Here is a 17,575-nt window from a genome sequence, read left to right on the forward strand (position 1 = left end):
ACTGCCCCTTGCACCTTCCTCAGGCTCATATCCCGAGTGCCCCCACCCGCCTCTCCATTTCTGAGCCATGGCCATCTCTGAGCCATGGCCATCTCTAAGGTGGACACTTCCAGACCTTTGTTTTCTGTCCCCACTCTGACCCTGGGAATTAAAGGAGGTCATTGTCACATCATCACTGGCCAGCCAATCAGGTGGCAGCTCCCTCCAGGAACCTCCTTGTGCGAGGGGAGTTCTTAGGCTGCTTCAATGGAAGGAGGGAGCCACGTAGGAGGCCTGGCATAAGCGCAGAGATGATAATCACAACATGGATTGTGTACATCCTTGCTCGGAAAGGTGCCAGGCTCCCCTTCCCACCCAAAGTCAGCTCGGTGAGTAGGGCTGGTGATGGCTAGGTGGAGAGTATCTCAGGTACCATCTCCGCTCTGAGCCCTGGAACTTCCGGAGAGGAGAGTTCATGTTAGATGCGGATAGTGGCGCAGGAGTGGGTCTCTCTACATTCTGAGGGCATTGATTTACGACTTTGTTGCAGGATGTGGAAGTTACGGAGAGCGAGGCTGTGTCTGTAGTACAGCACTGGCTGAAAAAGGTAAGGTTCCTCTGGGACTCAGGGTAGCCCAGATTGTAGAGAGCTGGACTTCTCTCTCCGTAGAACCAGGAAACCCAAGTTCATTGCCCACCAGCCTGCCTGGAGCTGCGTCCGATTCATCGAATGTTTGGGAGCACCCAGTCTGTCTCCTCACCAGAGATGCTCCGGTGTCACCACCGGCCCCACCATGCTTCTCAAGCATGGAGTGGAGGGGGCTCAGATGGGTGGCCCCTACTGCAGGATTTCTCAGGAGGGCCTTGGGTTAGGGCCCATGACTTACCGAGTCCCTGGAATTCCACAGGAAGGTAGCAGCAGATGGCTTAGTGTCAGAGCTGTGCAGCAGCACATGTGTAGGGATAGGCGTGTGTATGCTATGACAGGGAGGAACAAAAAGGAAAAGGAAGGGGGGGGGGGCTGGGGACCAGAGGAGTGAAGGAAATCATCCTCTGAAGGAAATCACTCACCTTTCAGACTGAAGAAGAGGCTTCCCAGGACATAAAGGAGAAGATGTCCACCAACTTCCCTCCCACGCAAGGCCAAGATGTACATGTGACTAGAGACGTGGTAATGGAGCCTGTTAGCCACCCATCCTGGGGGACTGGGGGGTGGGGAAGGGGAGGTGGGCCTAACACAAGGGTCCTGGGCTAGTGGGCGGAGCTTGTCCAGGCTGGGCTGTACCCTGGCCATGGGTAGGCTGTACCCTGGCTGGGCAGTAACCACTGGATGCCACTGAATTTCCTAGGTGAAGCACCACCTCTCAAAGTCTGGTTTGTTAGCAAACCAGAGTCAAGAGGTCCTGGAGGAGAGAACAAGAATCCAGTTCATAAGATGGAGGTAAAGCATCTCTTTTCCCGGAGCCAGACTGTAGGGTGGGCGAAGCAGAGAAGGCATGAGCCCCCTCTCGGGATTCCTGGCTGACACAAACCCAAGTCTGTCCTTCTCTAGAGGTGTTGACACCTTTGGCTGAGAAGTTTTGCATCCTGCCTTTGGGGTCTTAAGGGATTGTTTTTGCTGTCTTGAAAGCCCAGCTCATCCCTAAATTTTGAAATAACTGGAGGGGTTGGAAAATGGCTTGCTTACCATCTCTTAACTGCTTCTGAATACATTTTAGACTTCTGTTATTTTTGCACTTGATTTGTTCAGAAGTGGCTGCACTTTAAAGAGCAAAAAGAAAACAAGCTCTTAAAATGCAGAAGCTGAAACCCTCCTGTTGGCCAGAGGTGAGAGGAGGTTTCTCAGGCCGAGGCTGGAGTCCTGAGCTCCACGCAGCTGCACAGGCTGTGGCCACCTTCCTGGGTCCCCGCCTTCCTGCTCTGCAGAGGCTAAGACTCCAGGCAAGGGAGCCTGAGGCCTGGAATGGGCTCACCCCCTCAGCACACACTTCCCTGTTTCCTTCTGGGGTGTGCGTTCGGTTGGGCCTCCTCTCCCAGGAGAATCCTTGTGGCATTCTGCTGGCCTTCCCCCTCTCATCTCTGTACTCAGCTTCCTTCCTGTGCCCCGACTGCCAGCTTTGCTCTCTCCTATCAAGAAAGATGCAGTTCCCAAGAAATGGGTTTTTGCGTCCGATCCATCAGGATGCTGTTTTCCTGTGTTTGTCCCTTCCAGTGGCATTACCATTTTAAAAGACGATTCAGAGGCTCAAGAACTGCGTTAAGAGGAAGGGTCTAATTTGAGACCTCCCTAGGAAAGGGAGGGAAACCTGCCAAGGTGGCCCAAATCATGAACGTTGATAACTGCCCCCCAGCCACTGCCCTCCACGTGGGATGCTTGTCTGCTCCCAGCCTGGCTGTGCCGCCAGCTATAGCTGCTGTCATTCCTTGGTTTGGATAATATAAACATCCTCCTCTGGTATTTTTTAGACCTTGGCTGCATAGCGTAAGTAGATTAAAGCTCTGGAGACGTGGGACAGGAATCAGTCAATTATCCACATAGATGTTTTCCACTCTGGGTATTCTGTGGAGATTTTAAACCAGTAAACACAGCCTGGTTCCCCCTCTGATCCTCCTGTCAGTTTTATTAAGTACGTGGTCAGGGTTGCATATCCCTTTATTAAGCACCACTGAATGTGCACTTATGTGACAGGTGTGTATTGGCCACCTGATGCTTGCTAGGCTTTCTGGAAAACAAAACAGCATAAACGAAGCCCTCATTTGAAAGGCTACACAGGACGTGGGTGGAGAAACATCTGAGCACTGAAGGACATGCTGGGGACTCCACCAGAATCACCTGTGAGGGTACAGTGCAGGGCTGCGCCACTCGGCTTTGCTGGGCTGGTCATCTGGGCTGACCCGTGTCTGGGCAGGGACTGGACACGCAGGGGCCAGGTGAGGCCTTCCACAAAGGCAAGAGCCTGGCAACTTGGCCAACCCTGTCTGGTCCCTGTGGCCCCTTCTTCTCGGAGGCATCCCCTAGCCCCTCTGTCCCCTCGCCCCTCTGTCCTCTCTCTCTCTCCCTGGGCACTGGCCAGCTTCATTGTGTCTGAGCCATATTTCAGAGCACATTTGGGTTGTGTTCCTCATAGGCGGTATCAACACTGAATTCACACAGAAAACCCCAAACCTAGAAGAAAGCAGACTCAGAAGGCACTGTCAAGATGGGGAGTCCACAAAAGAGACACAGATGTAAAGAACAGACTTTTGGACTCTGTGGGAGAGGGTGAGGGTGGGATGATTTGAGAGAATAGCATTGAAACATGTATATTACCATATGTGAAATAGATGACAAGTCCAAATTTGATGCATGAAGCAGGGCACCCAAAGCTGGTGCACTGGGACAACCCTGAGGGATGGGATGGGGAGGGAGGTGGGAGGGGGGTTCAGGATGGGGGCACATGTACACCCATGGCTGATTCATGTCAGTGTATGGCAAAAACCACAATGTTCGAAAGTAATTAGCCTCCAATTAAAATAAAAGAATGGGGGAGTCTAAAGGGCACAGGAATGGGGCTCCAGTGGGCAAGCTGCTTTTGCTGGAGTGGAGGGTCTGTGGGGGTGTGGAGTTGGGAAGGGCGCAAAGTGGACGGTGGTGAGGAAGGCAAATCCAGACGGTGAAATAAGACAAAAAGAGCAGCAAAGAGGAGCCTGCATTCTTTCTCTGTGAAAGAATGCTCTGGCAGGATCTCTGAACCATGGTGAATATGCGCAATGCTGATCATAGCTGGTAGGCGAGCGGGAGAGGAATTCAGAAGGGGCAAATCCTCAGCCTCAAGACCTCTGACCCACACTCTGGCGAAGGCGCTTGACTTCTCTGTCTCCTTGACTCTTCTTAGGAACATTTACTACCTGCCTGGGATCGCTGGGGGGCTCAGGGGTACTTGGTTAGTAAAAAGGATGCTTCTTGGTACTGATACAAAGAGGGTGGAGGACCAGCTGTAAAGCTCATGGGGACAGTCAGAACTGTGGTCCACGCAATTCCACCTCTGGCAGTTCTACAGTGACTGGTTAGTGGAAAAGGAGCCCGGGCACCCCAATGCTTGACGGTGTTTTGCAGCCATACCCGTATCTTCCAAGTGCCGAGTGAGGCAAGAAACGAAGCCATGCGAGATCGGATAGAGCAGGTGAGACGAAGGTAAGCATTAGGAACGAGATGATTTGTGTCCTAACTGGGGGCAGGTGGGTGGGGGGCTGCTGGTCTCTCTGTGGGTCTCCCTCCGCCCCAACCCTGGGCCTGGCTAAGCCTGGGATTCTTCTGGACTGAGCGCCTCTTCCCAGGACTCAGCTCCAGGGCGCAGGCTCGGGCTGCCGTGGTCTGTGCTTGGGGGCTGCCGTGGTCTGTGCTTGGGGGCTGCCGTGGTCTGTGCTTGGCGGCCTCCGCTGCCCTTCCATCTGCCTTGCCTCTCCTCTCCTCTGTCCCCTGCAGCATATGCCATCTTTCAGATGAGATCTCTCAGGAGCTTCACAACAGAAATAGCTACTCCGAATGCTAAGAGCACCAGGTGGGAGAGCTGATGGGGAGGGGCGGGGCAGAGAGGACGGCTCCCAGGCTGGGTGGGGGCTTGAGAGTACCAGCAAGGGGGTGCACCGGGGCCAGGGGGGGTCAAGGAGAAGGCAGCTGCCTGAGGCTCCTGCCATGCCTCTCAGATTTCCGGTAGAGCTTCGAGTCTAGGTCAGATTTGTGTCTCTGACTCTTCACTGGTGTCACAGACCAGTGCTCCTCCGTTGCCCACAGGCCCAGGGGTCTCAGGGCCTTGTAGTCGAGGCCAAGGTGGGGCCTGCAGTTCTGAGTTGCTGGCACTCCTGAACGTGGCCATGGCTGGTCTGCTGACCCCACTTTGAGTCACAAGGTCACACAGCCCCAGAGTGGGAGCAAGGGTGCACCGGTTTTGGCTCAGCCACCAATTAGGGCCATGACTTTGGGTCCCATGAGCTCTTGGCCTGCGCATGGTAGGTACCAGTGGTCATGGCAGTGGTTACTTGTGCAGCTCTGTATGGTGGTGGGCCATTGACTGGCGATGCCTCTCCAGGAACCATCTGTCCAGAAAAGATTGTTGCACCCCTGCCAGGCGGGAGCTGATGGGGTGACCACCAGCATGCTTAGAGGAGGGCCATGGAGGTGTATGTTGGTATTTATTGAGCACTTCATCTATGCCAGCTCCTGCACAAGGCACCCTGTCTGGGTTTCTCATCTGACCCGAGTGACCGTAGGGGGAGGGCGTGCTGGTGCACTGATGGTTGAAGCAGAGATAAAGCTGCCCTGGGGGGCAGACGCTGGCTTTCATCTGGCTCTGGCATGGGCACTTCATGCCCAGTGCCTCAGTTTCCTGACTTGAGGACATTCCTCGTGGACCATGGCATTCTGCACGTGGCAAGTGCAGGGTCAGTGGTTTGCTAATGCCAGTAGGGGCGAGGAGTCAAGGCCTGCAGGGGCCTCTGGAGTCAGGCTCCCGTCTCAGCTCTACCCGACGCAACAGCTGTCCTCCCCATGGGCCTCCCCGCTCCTGTATCCTGCTCTGTGAACGTGGAGCTCAGTGGGCTCAGGAGGCATTGCCAGCCTTGTCCACTGCCCTTCCCACATTTCCATGTGCCCCTGGTCATTTCCCTCTTTCCAGGTAGGTGTCCTTCAGGATCAAGGAGCAGCCTGTGTTGGAAGGATGTCCACCCACCTTGACCTGAGGAGCAACCACACCTGGGCAGTGACGATCCAGCGGGTGAGCCCTGCCTTGTTATAGTGGCAGCACTGGAATCTTGCTGAACTGCTGATAAAGAGACGTGCTATTTAACCACCACCCCAGCCTCTGGTGTGAGTGCCTTGCTACCGTCCATTGTTCGGATCTTGAACAGCCATGGGCTTGCCTCTGGGGACACAGGCTCACTGCCTTGTGGGGAGACAGTGACAGGCCCCCACCACTGTGTGAAGCAGGGCTTGCTGGGGGCTCCTGGAGTATTAGGGGCAGGCTGTGCTGTGGCAGGAGGACTTCCTGGGGGAGGTGCGACCTGTGTGCTTCACTCGAGGATTTCATGTCCTTTTACTCCTTCTCTAGAGTGCGTCCTTTCCTTACACAGACCCACGCTTCTGACCTACATCCTCTTCCTCTCTGAAGAACTGTTAACATTTCTTGCCAGACAGGTCTACTGGCAACAGTTTCCTTTGTCTGAGAAAGTATTTCCACTTCATTCTGAAGGATACAGAAGTCAAGGTTTTCTTATTAACACTTCTAATATTTTGCTCCACTCTGCTCTTGCTGGCATGGTTTCTGAAGGGAAGTTGGATATAATTTTTATCGTACTTCTCTCTAGGTAAGGTCCCTCCCACCTGGCTGTCAAGATTTTTGTGTGTTTGATTTTCTGCAGTTTGAGTATGATATGTTCAGGTGTAGCTGTTTTGCCATTTATCTTGCTTGGTGTTCTGAGCTTCCTGGATTTGCTGTTTGGGGTCTGTCATTAGTTTTGGAAAAATCTCAGCTATCACTTCAAATATTTTTTCTATTCTTTTTGTTTCTCTCCTGGTTTCCCATTACTCAAATGGTGCACCTCTTGTAACTGTCCTGCAGATCTGGGATATCCTCTTTCACTTCTTTTCACTCTTTCACTCTTTTTTTTCTCTTTGTTTTTCCCTTTGAAAAATTCTGTTGACATTTCTTAAACCTCACCAACTCTTTCCTTGTCCACATGTAATCTTCAGGTGAGCCCATCAAAGATGTCCTTTGTTTCTATTTCAGTTCAGTTCAGTTCAGTTCAGTCGCTCAGGCGTGTCCGACTCTTTGCAACCCCACGAATCGCAGCATGCCAGGCCTCCCTGCCCATCACCATCTCCCGGAGTTCACTCAGACTCACGTCCATCGAGTCCGTGATGCCATCCAGCCATCACATCCTTGGTCGTCCCCTTCTCCTCCTGCCCCCAATCCCTCCCAGCATCAGAGTCTTTTCCATTGAGTCAGCTCTTCACATGAGGTGGCCAAAGTACTGGAGCTTCAGCTTTAGCATCATTACTTCCAAAGAAATCCCAGGGCTGATCTCCTTCAGAATGGACTGGTTGGATCTCCTTGCAGTCCAAGGGACTCTCAAGAGTCTTCTCCAAAACCACAGTTCAAAAGCATCAATTCTTCGACGCTCAGCCTTTTTCACAGTCCAACTCTCACATCCATACATGACCACAGGAGAAACCATAGCCTTGACTAGACGGACCTTAGTCGGCAAAGTAATGTCTCTGCTTTTGAATATGCTATCTAGGTTGGTCATAACTTTTCTTCCAAGGAGTAAGCGTCTTTTAATTTCATGACTGCAATCACCATCTGCAGTGATTTTGGAGCCCAAAAACATAAAGTCTGACACTGTTTCCACTGTTTCCCCATCTATTTGCCATGAAGTGATGGGACCAGATGCCATAATCTTCGTTTTCTGAATGTTGAGCTTTAAGCCAACTTTTTCACTCTCTTCTTTCACTTTCATCAAGAGGCTTTTTAGCTCCTCTTCACTTTCTGCCATAAGGGTGGTGTCATCTGCGTATCTGAGGTTATTGATATTTCTCCCAGCAATCTTGATTCCAGCTTGTGTTTCTTCCAGTCCAGCGTTTCTCATGATGTACTCTGCATATAAGTTAAATAAGCAGGGTGACAATATACAGCCTTGATATACTTCTTTCCCGATTTGGAACCAGTCTGTTGTTCCATGTCCAGTTCTAACTGTTGCTTCTTGACCTGCATACAGATTTCTCAAGAGGCAGGTTAGGTGGTCTGGTATTCCCATCTCTTGAAGAATTTTCCACAATTTATTGTGATCCACACAGTCAAAGGCTTTGGCATAGTCAATAAAGCAGAAATAGATGTTTTTCTGGAACTCTCTTGCTTTTTCCATGATCCAGCGGATGTTGGCAATTTGATCTCTGGTTCCTCTGCCTTTTCTAAAACCAGCTTGAACATCAGGGAGTTCACAGTTCACATATTGCTAAAGCCTGGCCTGGAGAATTTTGAGCATTACTAGCATGTGAGATGAGTGCAATTGTGCAGTAGTTTGAGCATTCTTTGGCATTGCCTTTCTTTGGAATTGGAATGAAAACTGACCTTTTCCAGTCCTGTGGCCACTGCTGAGTTTTCCATATTTGCTGGCATATTGAGTGCAGCACTTTCACAGCATCATCTTTCAGGATTTGAAACAGCTCAACTGGAATTCCATCACCTCCACTAGCTTTGTTCGTAGTGATGCTTTCTAAGGCCCACTTGACTTCACATTCCAAAATGTCTAGCTCTAGATTAGTGATCACATCATCATGATTATCTGGGTTGTGAAGATCTTTTTTGTACAGTTCTTCCATGTATTCTTGCCACCTCTTCTTAATATCTTCTGCTTCTGTTAGGTCCAGACCATTTCTGTCCTTTATCGAGCCCATCTTTGCATGAAATGTTCCCTTGGTATCTCTAATTTTCTTGAAGAGATCTCTAGTCTTTCCCATTCTGTTCTTTTCCTCTATTTCTTTGCATTGATCGTTGAAGAAGGCTTTCTTATCTCTTCTTGCTATTCTTTGGAACTCTGCACTCAGATGCTTATATCTTTCCTTTTCTCCTTTGCTTTTCGCCTCTCTTCCCTTCACAGTTATTTGTAAGGCCTCCGCAGACAGCCATTTTGCTTTTTTGCATTTCTTTTCCACGGGGATGGTCTTGATCCCTGTCTCCTGTACAATGTCATGAACCTCTTTCTATTTCAGAGTTTCTTATTTCTGGCATTTCCTTCTGATTCTTTCTTGGGGTTCCCATCTCTCTGCTTACGTTACCCATTTGTTCTGGCTTGGTATCCTTTTCCACTAGAGCCCTCAGCCTGTTCATCAAGGCTGTTCTAAGTTCTCAGTCTTATAATTCCAACTTCCCTGCCACGCCTGATGAGTCTGGGTGCAATGCTTGCACTGTCTCTTCAGATGTGTGTTTCACTTCTCATCATACCTGCAGTTTGTTGTTGAAGGCCAGGTAAGATGTCTGAGTTAGACCTGGCTTCAGTGTGAGGTTTGCTATTTGTCTGGTCAGGAGTCAGACTGTGTTTACTCTTTTCGGCAGCTGTGGGGTCAGAGGCTATCATTTCCTTTGGTGTCCTTGCTTTTGTCTTTGGGTTTTCCTAGAGATTCTTCCTGACACAGGGCCTGACGCTTGGAGCTCTTAGAGCTGCAATCCCCTCTTACTTTACAGGAGCCCGATCGACGTGGTGAGGGCTGAGCAGGGCAGCAAAGGAGCTTCCTGGAATGCTCTGATGAGGTCTCAGTCTCTGCTACTCTGTGCCCCTGGCCTGGGACCTGCATATGAGTTTCTCAGCTCCTCCCTGGCCCCTCCCTTAGGAGAAGCAGGAAAGCAGGAGGGGGCTACAGCTGAATATTCCTTCCCCAGTCAGGTAGCCTCTGGAAAAGTTGTTTTCCTTGAAAGTAGGCTTTTGTTAAGGAAGCAGAATGCTCTAGACATGTTTCAAAATGCCTGTTTCCGCCTGCTCTTGCTGGGAGACTAGGGGGAGGCTCCTCTTGTCTTCATGGTGAGAGTCTGGCGGGGTTCCTGCAGGTAAAACTCAGAATGTGCGGGGGTTTCCCTAAGACTGGCCTGCTGGGCTTGTTAACTTTCAAGCCTGTCTACAGTGAGTTACCAATAATTCACCACCTGCAGTTTAAGCCTTGCTCTCTGGCCTGGTCCCAGGGGTCCTGCTCTGGGTCATTGTGAGTCTCTGTCTACCTATCTGTCTTAGGTAGTTTCGGTCAGCTGTTTGCCCTGTGACCTCTGATCTCTGGTGGATCTGGAAAGAGCTGTTGCTCTTTGGTTTATGCAGTTTCTTTTTCTTATTGTGAGGACAGTCGAGGACTTCCAAGCTCTTTGCACACAGACCAGAGACTGGAGATCTCCTTGGTGCACTTATCAAGTGGCTAGTAGAACAACGGCCTTCCCTGGGGACTCAGTAGGTGAAGAATCTGCCTGCAGTGCTAGGTCCCCTGGAGGAGGAAATGGCTGCCCACTCCAGTATTCTTGCCTGGAAAATCCCATGGACAGAGGAGCCTGGCAGGCTACAGTCCATGGGGCCGCAAGCGTTGGACAGCACTGAGTGACTAGACCACCACCACAGCGGAATAACAGCTAGTGTTTGCTGAGCTTCTGCCACGTGCTGGGGACTGTGTGCACTTAACCTGAGCAGCATAGCTCCTCTGCTGTTAGTGAGAGACCATGTGAGACTGGAGGTGGGTCCTTGACCAGAGTCACTTTGTGGCTGAGCAGGGTGGAGCCCAGCCTTGCCTTCTGGCTCCTGGCACCCGTTCTCAGCTGCTCCCTGTGTGGGCCCTGGGCTAGGCTGGGGAACATGAAGAAAACAGGACACCTGTCCCTTTCCTGGTGGAACGGTCATTCTGACAGGGGAGACGAGTTTGAGACTGTATCAGTCACAATATTCACAGCCACCATAAAGGAGAAGTATTGTCTTCAATGAGAACTTACCCTGATCAGAGAGGAGAACTGAGATTTACTTTCAGTTATTTAAAAATCATCACCTCATTTTGCAGATGAAGACCTGGAAGGTCAGAGAGGTTAAGTGGCTTTCCTGGTGCCACCCAGCCATGAGATACAAGGCTAGGTTTGGGATCCAGGCCGTCTCAGGCCACACCGCTGTGTAGTGCGCTGGGGTGAGGAGTGGACGGTGGTGGTGACCTTGACTAGCAGATGCTGAGTGGGCAGGGGTAGAGGTAGGACTGTCCTTTCCATCTGCCCCGCTGTCCCTAGTGGTCAGGAACGCCTGCCCTCATCTCCCCGTCACCGTGCCCCCCAGTCTCCCTCCACCTGCTTGAGCAGTGGAGGAGGGGGTGAGAAGAGCTGCAGCAGGAGTGGCCATGCTGGGGGGCTCCAAGACCCGAGAGGAGTGTGGGGCCATAGCGGCAGTGCAGCAAGGCTGCTCCAGCGGGACGGGAGGGGAGGGAGAGGGCACAAGGGGGCAGCTGAGGGGCCGGGCCTCGCCCCAGCAGAGGTGGGAAGTGTGGGAGTGTTATGTGCAGCCGAGCAGCCGGGCGTGGTGCAGGATGGGGGTGGGGAGCCCAGGAGGGGGCTCCGGGGAGGTGAGGGGGGACGGGTTTGAGACAGGACAGAGGCGACCTGGTGACAGTGTCACCTGCAGAGCAGAGATGAGGGCATGTGGGGACAGCTGGTGACGGGGCAGCTCTGCCCAGGCAGGGTCTCGGGGGGTAGGTTGTTCGGGCCCTGATGTGGTCTTGCAGGTGATGTCCAGCAGGTGGAGGGACAGACAGAGCCAGGCTGGAGGGGTGGCCTGTGAGAGGGCGTTTGCAGGCAGGGCCACAGCCCAAACCTCAACAGGGGATGAAGGGAGGGATGAGGAACGTGGACTGCTCTCTGCAGCCCCTCCCGACCCTCCTCGCACTCTGGGGAAGGTGTTGGGTGGTACTCGGCTGGGCAGACCTCCTAGCCACAGGCTGTTGGCTCACAGTTCAGCCAAGGGACAGCACCTGCTCCACAGTCTAAACTGCATGCCAGTTTTGCCGGAAACCACCAGATGGCGCCACTTCCATGCAAGAAAATGTTTCCTGAAGGCGACTTTGAGTCAGAGCCTACCTGCGATGCAGGGTTTAGATTTTACAGCCACTTGGGAGGCGTGAGCAGATGGGAGGCCTTTGAGCGTCTTGGTTTAATGATGACTAGTTCACATCCACTTCCATGCACTGTGTGGGGGCGACTTACTCGAATAAAACATCCTGAGTGCTCCACCCAGGTGCAAGCCGGAGTGAGGGGCTGCCCAGGCAAGCGTTCTGTCCCGTCCCTGGGAGCTCAGGGTGGTGGAGGGCTGGCAGGCACTCAGTAGTGCAGGCTTGTGGGAGACCAGACAGGACAGCAGAGGACGCGGAGTGGTCTTCTCTGCTTTAGAGAAAGTGGACTTCCTGGCAGAGGGGGCATTCAGCAGAGGCTTCACCAGACTCCGGCAATGAGAAGGGGTCTTCTAGGTGATGTGGAAGGACGTGGAGGACATGTGCAGTGGAGGAGGGGGGTGCACATACAGGAAGACGTGGAGGACGCTTAGGGAATTGGGCCTGGCCCTGAATGTTTGGGAGGCAGGGTGTGGTGAGGATCATGACAGAGGAGGCGGTGGGTACAATATAACCCTGTGGAGCCTGCCAGAGGACCCCAAGGAAAGGAGCCAGGTGTGCTAGCCATGGGACATGGGGAGAGGGGTGGCTTGCATGGGCTCCAGCTTCATGCACCTGGAGGAGCAGGGTGCCCTCAGGAGGGAAGGGAGACCATGTGCTGGGCTGACCTGGAGGTAATGGTAAGGAGCTGACCGCTTTCACAAACACCTGGAGTGTGGGGAGTGAGGACCTGCATTAGCATTTTAGCCGCGGCTCCTCTAGACCTCGGGTGGAAATGAAGTCATTAAGTGGCTCAGATGGAGTTTTGTTCTGTGCGTGATTAACCCCAGGAGGGGAGTTTGGGAACAAATATGCCTCCTCTACCTGTATTACAGGGGACTGAGCCACGGTAAATTAGAAGAAAAATCACTGGCAAATTTGGGACCAGTCAGCTGTGACCAAGCCATTTGTGTAGTTAAATGGAGCTGAAAGAGCTAATAAAGGCGTTGTGGGTCATGGATCCTTCCTGGAGGGGAGGGGAAGGTGGGATGAGGGGTGGGTAGGTGGGCAAGGAGCTGCTCCTTATGCTGTTCCCAGCAGTCTTACCGGAGGTGGTGCTGGCGGTGGGGTGTGTGTCAGAATCCTAATGGGGAGAGGCAAGATGGAGACCCAGCCTTGGCCCCTGGCGTCTCTGAAGACAGACTGGGTCTCGGCAAAGTGGAGGCTTGGGACACAAGGGATGTGGGAGCGGCACCTCCTGAGTCTGTCTCCCAGAGTGAGGGGACCCGACCGTAGTGAGCGGCCCGGTGTCATGGGCACCCCGAGGGCGGAGGCCCAGCTGGTGCCCTGGGTGTCTCCCAAGAGCTGGGGTGGCTCTGAGCATGGACCACGCTCAGAGGAGGCTGTTCGACACTGGCCAAGCCAGAACATGAATGCAGGGCCCCAGGTAGGAGGGTAGCAGAGATGCAGAGACGTCAGGAAGGGAAGTTCTGCAAGCTCCGAGACCACCCCAGGGGGTGGCGCAGAGGCACTGCAGCGGAGGGGGAAGCCTGACCGCGCCCAGACCACGCACAGGGGATCCCTGCCGGTGATGGCCATGCTGTGTCCACATTCCTTCCTGCGGACGCTGACACAGGCCTGGGTCCTTTAGAACAGTCCCTAGGCAGGGAGTCGGGGGTGGCAGGGAGCAGCTGCAGACCAGGAGCCCTCGGCGCCCCCTGGATTGGGAAGCCCAGTTGCTGGGCAGGTGCGCATGTGCAGAGGTGGGGCTGAGCCTCCCTCTCCCTCCCACACCCCTGCTCCCTGCCCGCCCCCCAAGTCACTCCCCTCCCTTGCCCTCCTCCTCACCCTCCTCGGGCCCTGCAGCACAGCAGGAGGGGTGCACTGGGTTCTGTCAAGGAAGGGGACCCAGCAAGGAGCTAACAAGGGGCCCACATGCAGTGGGCCTAGTCAGTGCGCTTGGTTGGGGTGGTCAAGCCGGGCGGAGAGTTGCGGGGCAGGGGTGTGGATACAGGAGAGGCTGTCCATGTGGCTGACTGCCCCTCCTCTGCCTCCGCAGGGAGCTCCACGCGTCTGCAGGAGACAGGTTGCTGCTGGGCCTCCACGTGTGGCTTCGTTTCCAGAGCCCACCTTGGTGTCTCCACCCTTGCAGGGCTGTCATTTTGGGTACCCTCCTCAGGCAGCTCTTTGCAGGTGGTCTTGGGAGGGGCCGTGAAAATAAGCAAGCATCTGGTGAAAAGGAAAGTGTTGGGAGTGGTTTGGGAGCCAGTGTGTGAGGGGATGTTGTCAGGACCTATGGGTGGTGGTCACTTCGGGTTGGCACCTCAAGTGGCTGGGGTTTGCACCTCAAGTGGCTGGGGTTTGCCTGGAGCAACCAGTCCCAACTCCACGGGCTCTGCCTGGAGACCAGCTGGGCTCCGGGATGTCCCTCAAACTCTGGGCAGGGGGCTTCTCTGGGCCCGTGTGCCAGGTGAGGAAAGGTACCTCTTCTTGCTACAAGCTCCCGTGGGGTCTGGGAGAGAGGCACCCAGCATGGCCTGTCTCGGGTGTGTGTGTGTGTGTCTGTGTGTGTGTGTCTGTGTGTGTCTGCGTGTGTGTGTGTCTGTGTGTGTATGTGTGTCTGTGTGTCTCTGTGTGTGTGTCTGTATATCTGTGTGTATGTGTGTAGTGGCATCCTGTGACCAGCAGAGGATGCTGTTGCCCCGCGTTGGCCCTAGATGGTGACTGATCCCACACGCAGCACTTCGTCACACCTGCTCTGTTCCTCCTTCGCCAGCTTGGGGCCCTTGTTTTGGGAGCAGGCACCTTGGTGGCTCAAACAGTAAAGAATCCACCTGCAATGCAGGAGAGCTGGGTTCTGTCCCTGGGTTGGGAAGATCCCCTGGAGGAGGCATGGCTACCCACTCCAGTATTCTTGCCTGGAGAATCCCTGTGGATAGAGGAGCCTGGTGGGCTACAGCTATGGGGTTGCAAAGAGTTGGACATGAGGCTGAGCCATTAAGTACAAGCACAGAGAATACCAGGCCTGAGTTTTGTGGGGTGGGGCCGCTTGCTCTGTCTGGTTGCAGCCAGAGGCTGGAGGAGGGCAGCCACTGTCCTGGTCCCCGCGGCCCAGCCCCGCCTGGGTCCCTGCCTGGGTCCCTGCCTGGGTCCCTGCCTGGGTCCCTGCCTGGGTCCCTGCCTGGGTCCCTGCCTGGGTGGCTCTGACACAGCTGTCCTCAGGCTCTTCCTCAGAGGAAGGGGACCTGGGAGCTCCCGGTCAGCTGCCTCCTCTGCCCAGGGTTTGGGGGGCATCTTTGGCCTAGTACCTTGTGACCACCTGTGAGTGTCCTGCTCTGCTTTGGTCCCAGGATTAACGAAAGGGAGACAGGCAGTGAGAGACAAGCCCAGTGCGGCTCCCCTGGGGCCCTCTTCAGCTCTAGCCCTTTCCACATCCGCCTTTCCTGGCTCCCCACCTCTGACTCCCATCTAACTCAGGCCCCTTAGGTTTCTGGCTGCTTTTGAGTTCCTCCTGGAGGGGGTTGGCACTGTTTCCTGAAGGGGAGGTGCTCAGTGCCAGCCTGGGGTGTGCATTTCTCTGGGGTGTGCATTTCTCTGCCCAGTTTCCTGCCATTGGGACCGTTGAGGCCTCGTGAAACAAAGGAAACACCGATCACCTTCCTTGGAGTTTGCATCGTGTCAGCTCCCTTTTATGGGACTGCTGCTGCCAGCTCTCAGCGAGGAGGTGGGTGGGGGACATCTACACGAGACGTCCCTGCTCTGCCCTCGCTGGCTGTGTAGCCGTGACTGCATCACGTCACTTCTCCAGTCGTGGCTGTCCCCTATGTCTTGTGTGGTGGCATCGGAGGAGGCAGAGCCCTGCCCTCTGCTTCTCCAAAGTGCATGAGTCCTCAGGCAGGTCAGCCTGTGTACAGACTCCCCTTCCCCTCACTGCTCTGGGGGTGGGACTGCTGAAGGCCCCCCAGAACTGGCCGTGGCCGCACTCTTGAGCCGGGGGGCTGCTCCGCTCTGATCAGTGCTTCCTCTCCTTCCTGCTCTCTGCGCCTGGCCAGGACCTTGGGGTCCAGTTGGTCTTGGGTCTTGGCTCTGATGCGCATTCTTTATTTTGTGCTGAGTTCATGACGAGCTCTAGTGGCCTGAGTGAGCCCTATGGAGGATGTGTCTTCCCAAGGTCACGGGGGAGGGTTCTTGTAGCCACAAACAGCCCCCCAGGAGCATCCTTTGGGGTTGCCGTCGACATTTGTCACTGAACCTGCAAAGCCTAGAACAGATGGGCATGTGGCAGCTCTTGCAGGCTTCCCCTTCACGGGCTTCTCTCCCTTTCCTTCCTGTTACCGTCAGCATCATGGGACCCGTTAGGATACTTGCTCTGTTGCTGGCAGTAAGGCCTCCCCTGCTCTTCTGGGCTAGGGACAAAAAGGCAGAAGAATTCCCCAAAGAAGGAGCCTCAGTGAGGGGTCTTGTGCGCTTTGATCACTTGGTCACGATCCTCCGAGTATGAGCCCAGCTCCCTCCCGTCCCCACACCCTCGGTCACCCCAGGTGCTGCTGGACGTGAGTGGGTGGCTTGTAGGAATGGCCTCCTTGGTCACTGCAGGGCCTCTGACCCTGGGAGGCCCTCAGGGAATTGTATTTCTCAGAAGTTAAGTTTTCCTGTGGTAGAGAACACATAAAACGTGAAACCCCAGCTCTGCTGCTTCCTAGGTGTCTAATCAAGGGTTAGTGGCTTAATTTCTCTGAGACTCATTTAAAACTTTAAGAAAATACACACACACACACACTCACACACGCGAATGCTGATTTCTGCCCTCTGTGTCTTGGAGGGTGGTTGGGAGGTAGGGTGACAGACTGCGGCTCTGAGCTGCGGAGCACAACGTGAAAGCCTTCCCAAGGGGAAGGGGGGCCTCCCTGCTCACAGCCGCCTCTCCAGCACCCAGAGTGGTGCCCGACGGGCACGGTTGGTGCTCATGAATGAATGAACGGAGGCTGCTGGGAGGGTGTGAGCTGGACACAAGGCTGTGAATGTGATGGGTGAGGACAGAGGGGACGGAAGCTTGGAGCCCTTTTTTCGGGAGCTGCTGAGGACAGCTGGCTGAGGGGCCTCGTTGGTGTAGACAGCAGTGGTTGGAAGCCACATAAATTGGTAAGACAGGCTCAGTCCCTGCTTAAACTGTGCCAGTGCAGGCTGGACTTGCAAGGGAGAGACAAGAGAACCAGGTCAGCCTCAGAGGGGTGCTGCCAGGAGACAAGGGGCCAGGTCAGGGGGTGGGGATGCTTCGGGGGGCGAGTCACAGGACACAAGACTAACACGGCTGGACAGCCACGCCTAGCTCACCTCAGGTCGTGGCCTCTGGGGTCAGGCTAGCTGTCCAGCCCTGACATTGGGGCTGCACACCCTGTCATCCCTGTCTTCCAAGTGCCCGCAGACGCCCTCGGTTCAAGATGCCAGCTGAGGCCCCAGGCAGTGGGTCAGTACACAACAGCAGCCCAGGTAGAGGGCAGAGGGGGCAGCAGGGCCTTCTCTGGGGCGGCTCTGCCCTTTCCTCTGGGAGGACTTGGTTCCCCTGAGGCTTCTGCAGCATCCGGACGTCTCACTGCCCAGTGACTGGCTCAGGGCAGGGATGAGTCACCGCTGGGCCTGGGCTGTGCCTCCACATGAGGTTCTGCTGAAGGGAAGGGAGAGAGGACGCGGCTGCTGTGTAGGCAGCAGCTAGTGTCTCGCAAGTGCGAGAAGACAGTGTGTGTAGCTGTGGCTGCGGCCGCTCTGTGTGGGATCAGGTGGTGCCAGGAGACGAGTCTGCCCGCCGCACCTTCGGGTCTCTGTGTCCTGCTGAAGCCAAGGGAGGCTGAGGGGGTGGCTACAGGAGCCGGGTGTTGGGGAGCCTCAGGGGCTCTGGTCCCGTCCCGCTGCAGGCTTGTTTGTGACTTTGTCCTGTTAACCTCTTGGAGTCTTCACATTTTTTTTTAATCC

General features: G+C 54.5%; 1 protein-coding gene across 1 annotated transcript; it reads left to right on the forward strand.

Annotated features, from left to right (window-relative positions):
* Positions 1 to 290: 290 nt before the first annotated feature.
* Positions 291 to 4,511, forward strand: SPATA19 (spermatogenesis associated 19). The gene is made up of 6 exons (XM_052662538.1): positions 291 to 368; positions 530 to 586; positions 1,058 to 1,150; positions 1,329 to 1,420; positions 4,076 to 4,153; positions 4,445 to 4,511. The coding sequence occupies exons 1-6, from the start codon at positions 291 to 293 to the stop codon at positions 4,509 to 4,511; spliced, it is 465 nt and encodes a 154-aa protein (XP_052518498.1).
* The last annotated feature ends 13,064 nt before the right edge of the window (positions 4,512 to 17,575 follow it).

This window comes from Budorcas taxicolor, chromosome 25 (assembly GCF_023091745.1).
Source record: "Budorcas taxicolor isolate Tak-1 chromosome 25, Takin1.1, whole genome shotgun sequence".
Taxonomy (NCBI): Eukaryota; Metazoa; Chordata; class Mammalia; order Artiodactyla; family Bovidae; genus Budorcas; species Budorcas taxicolor.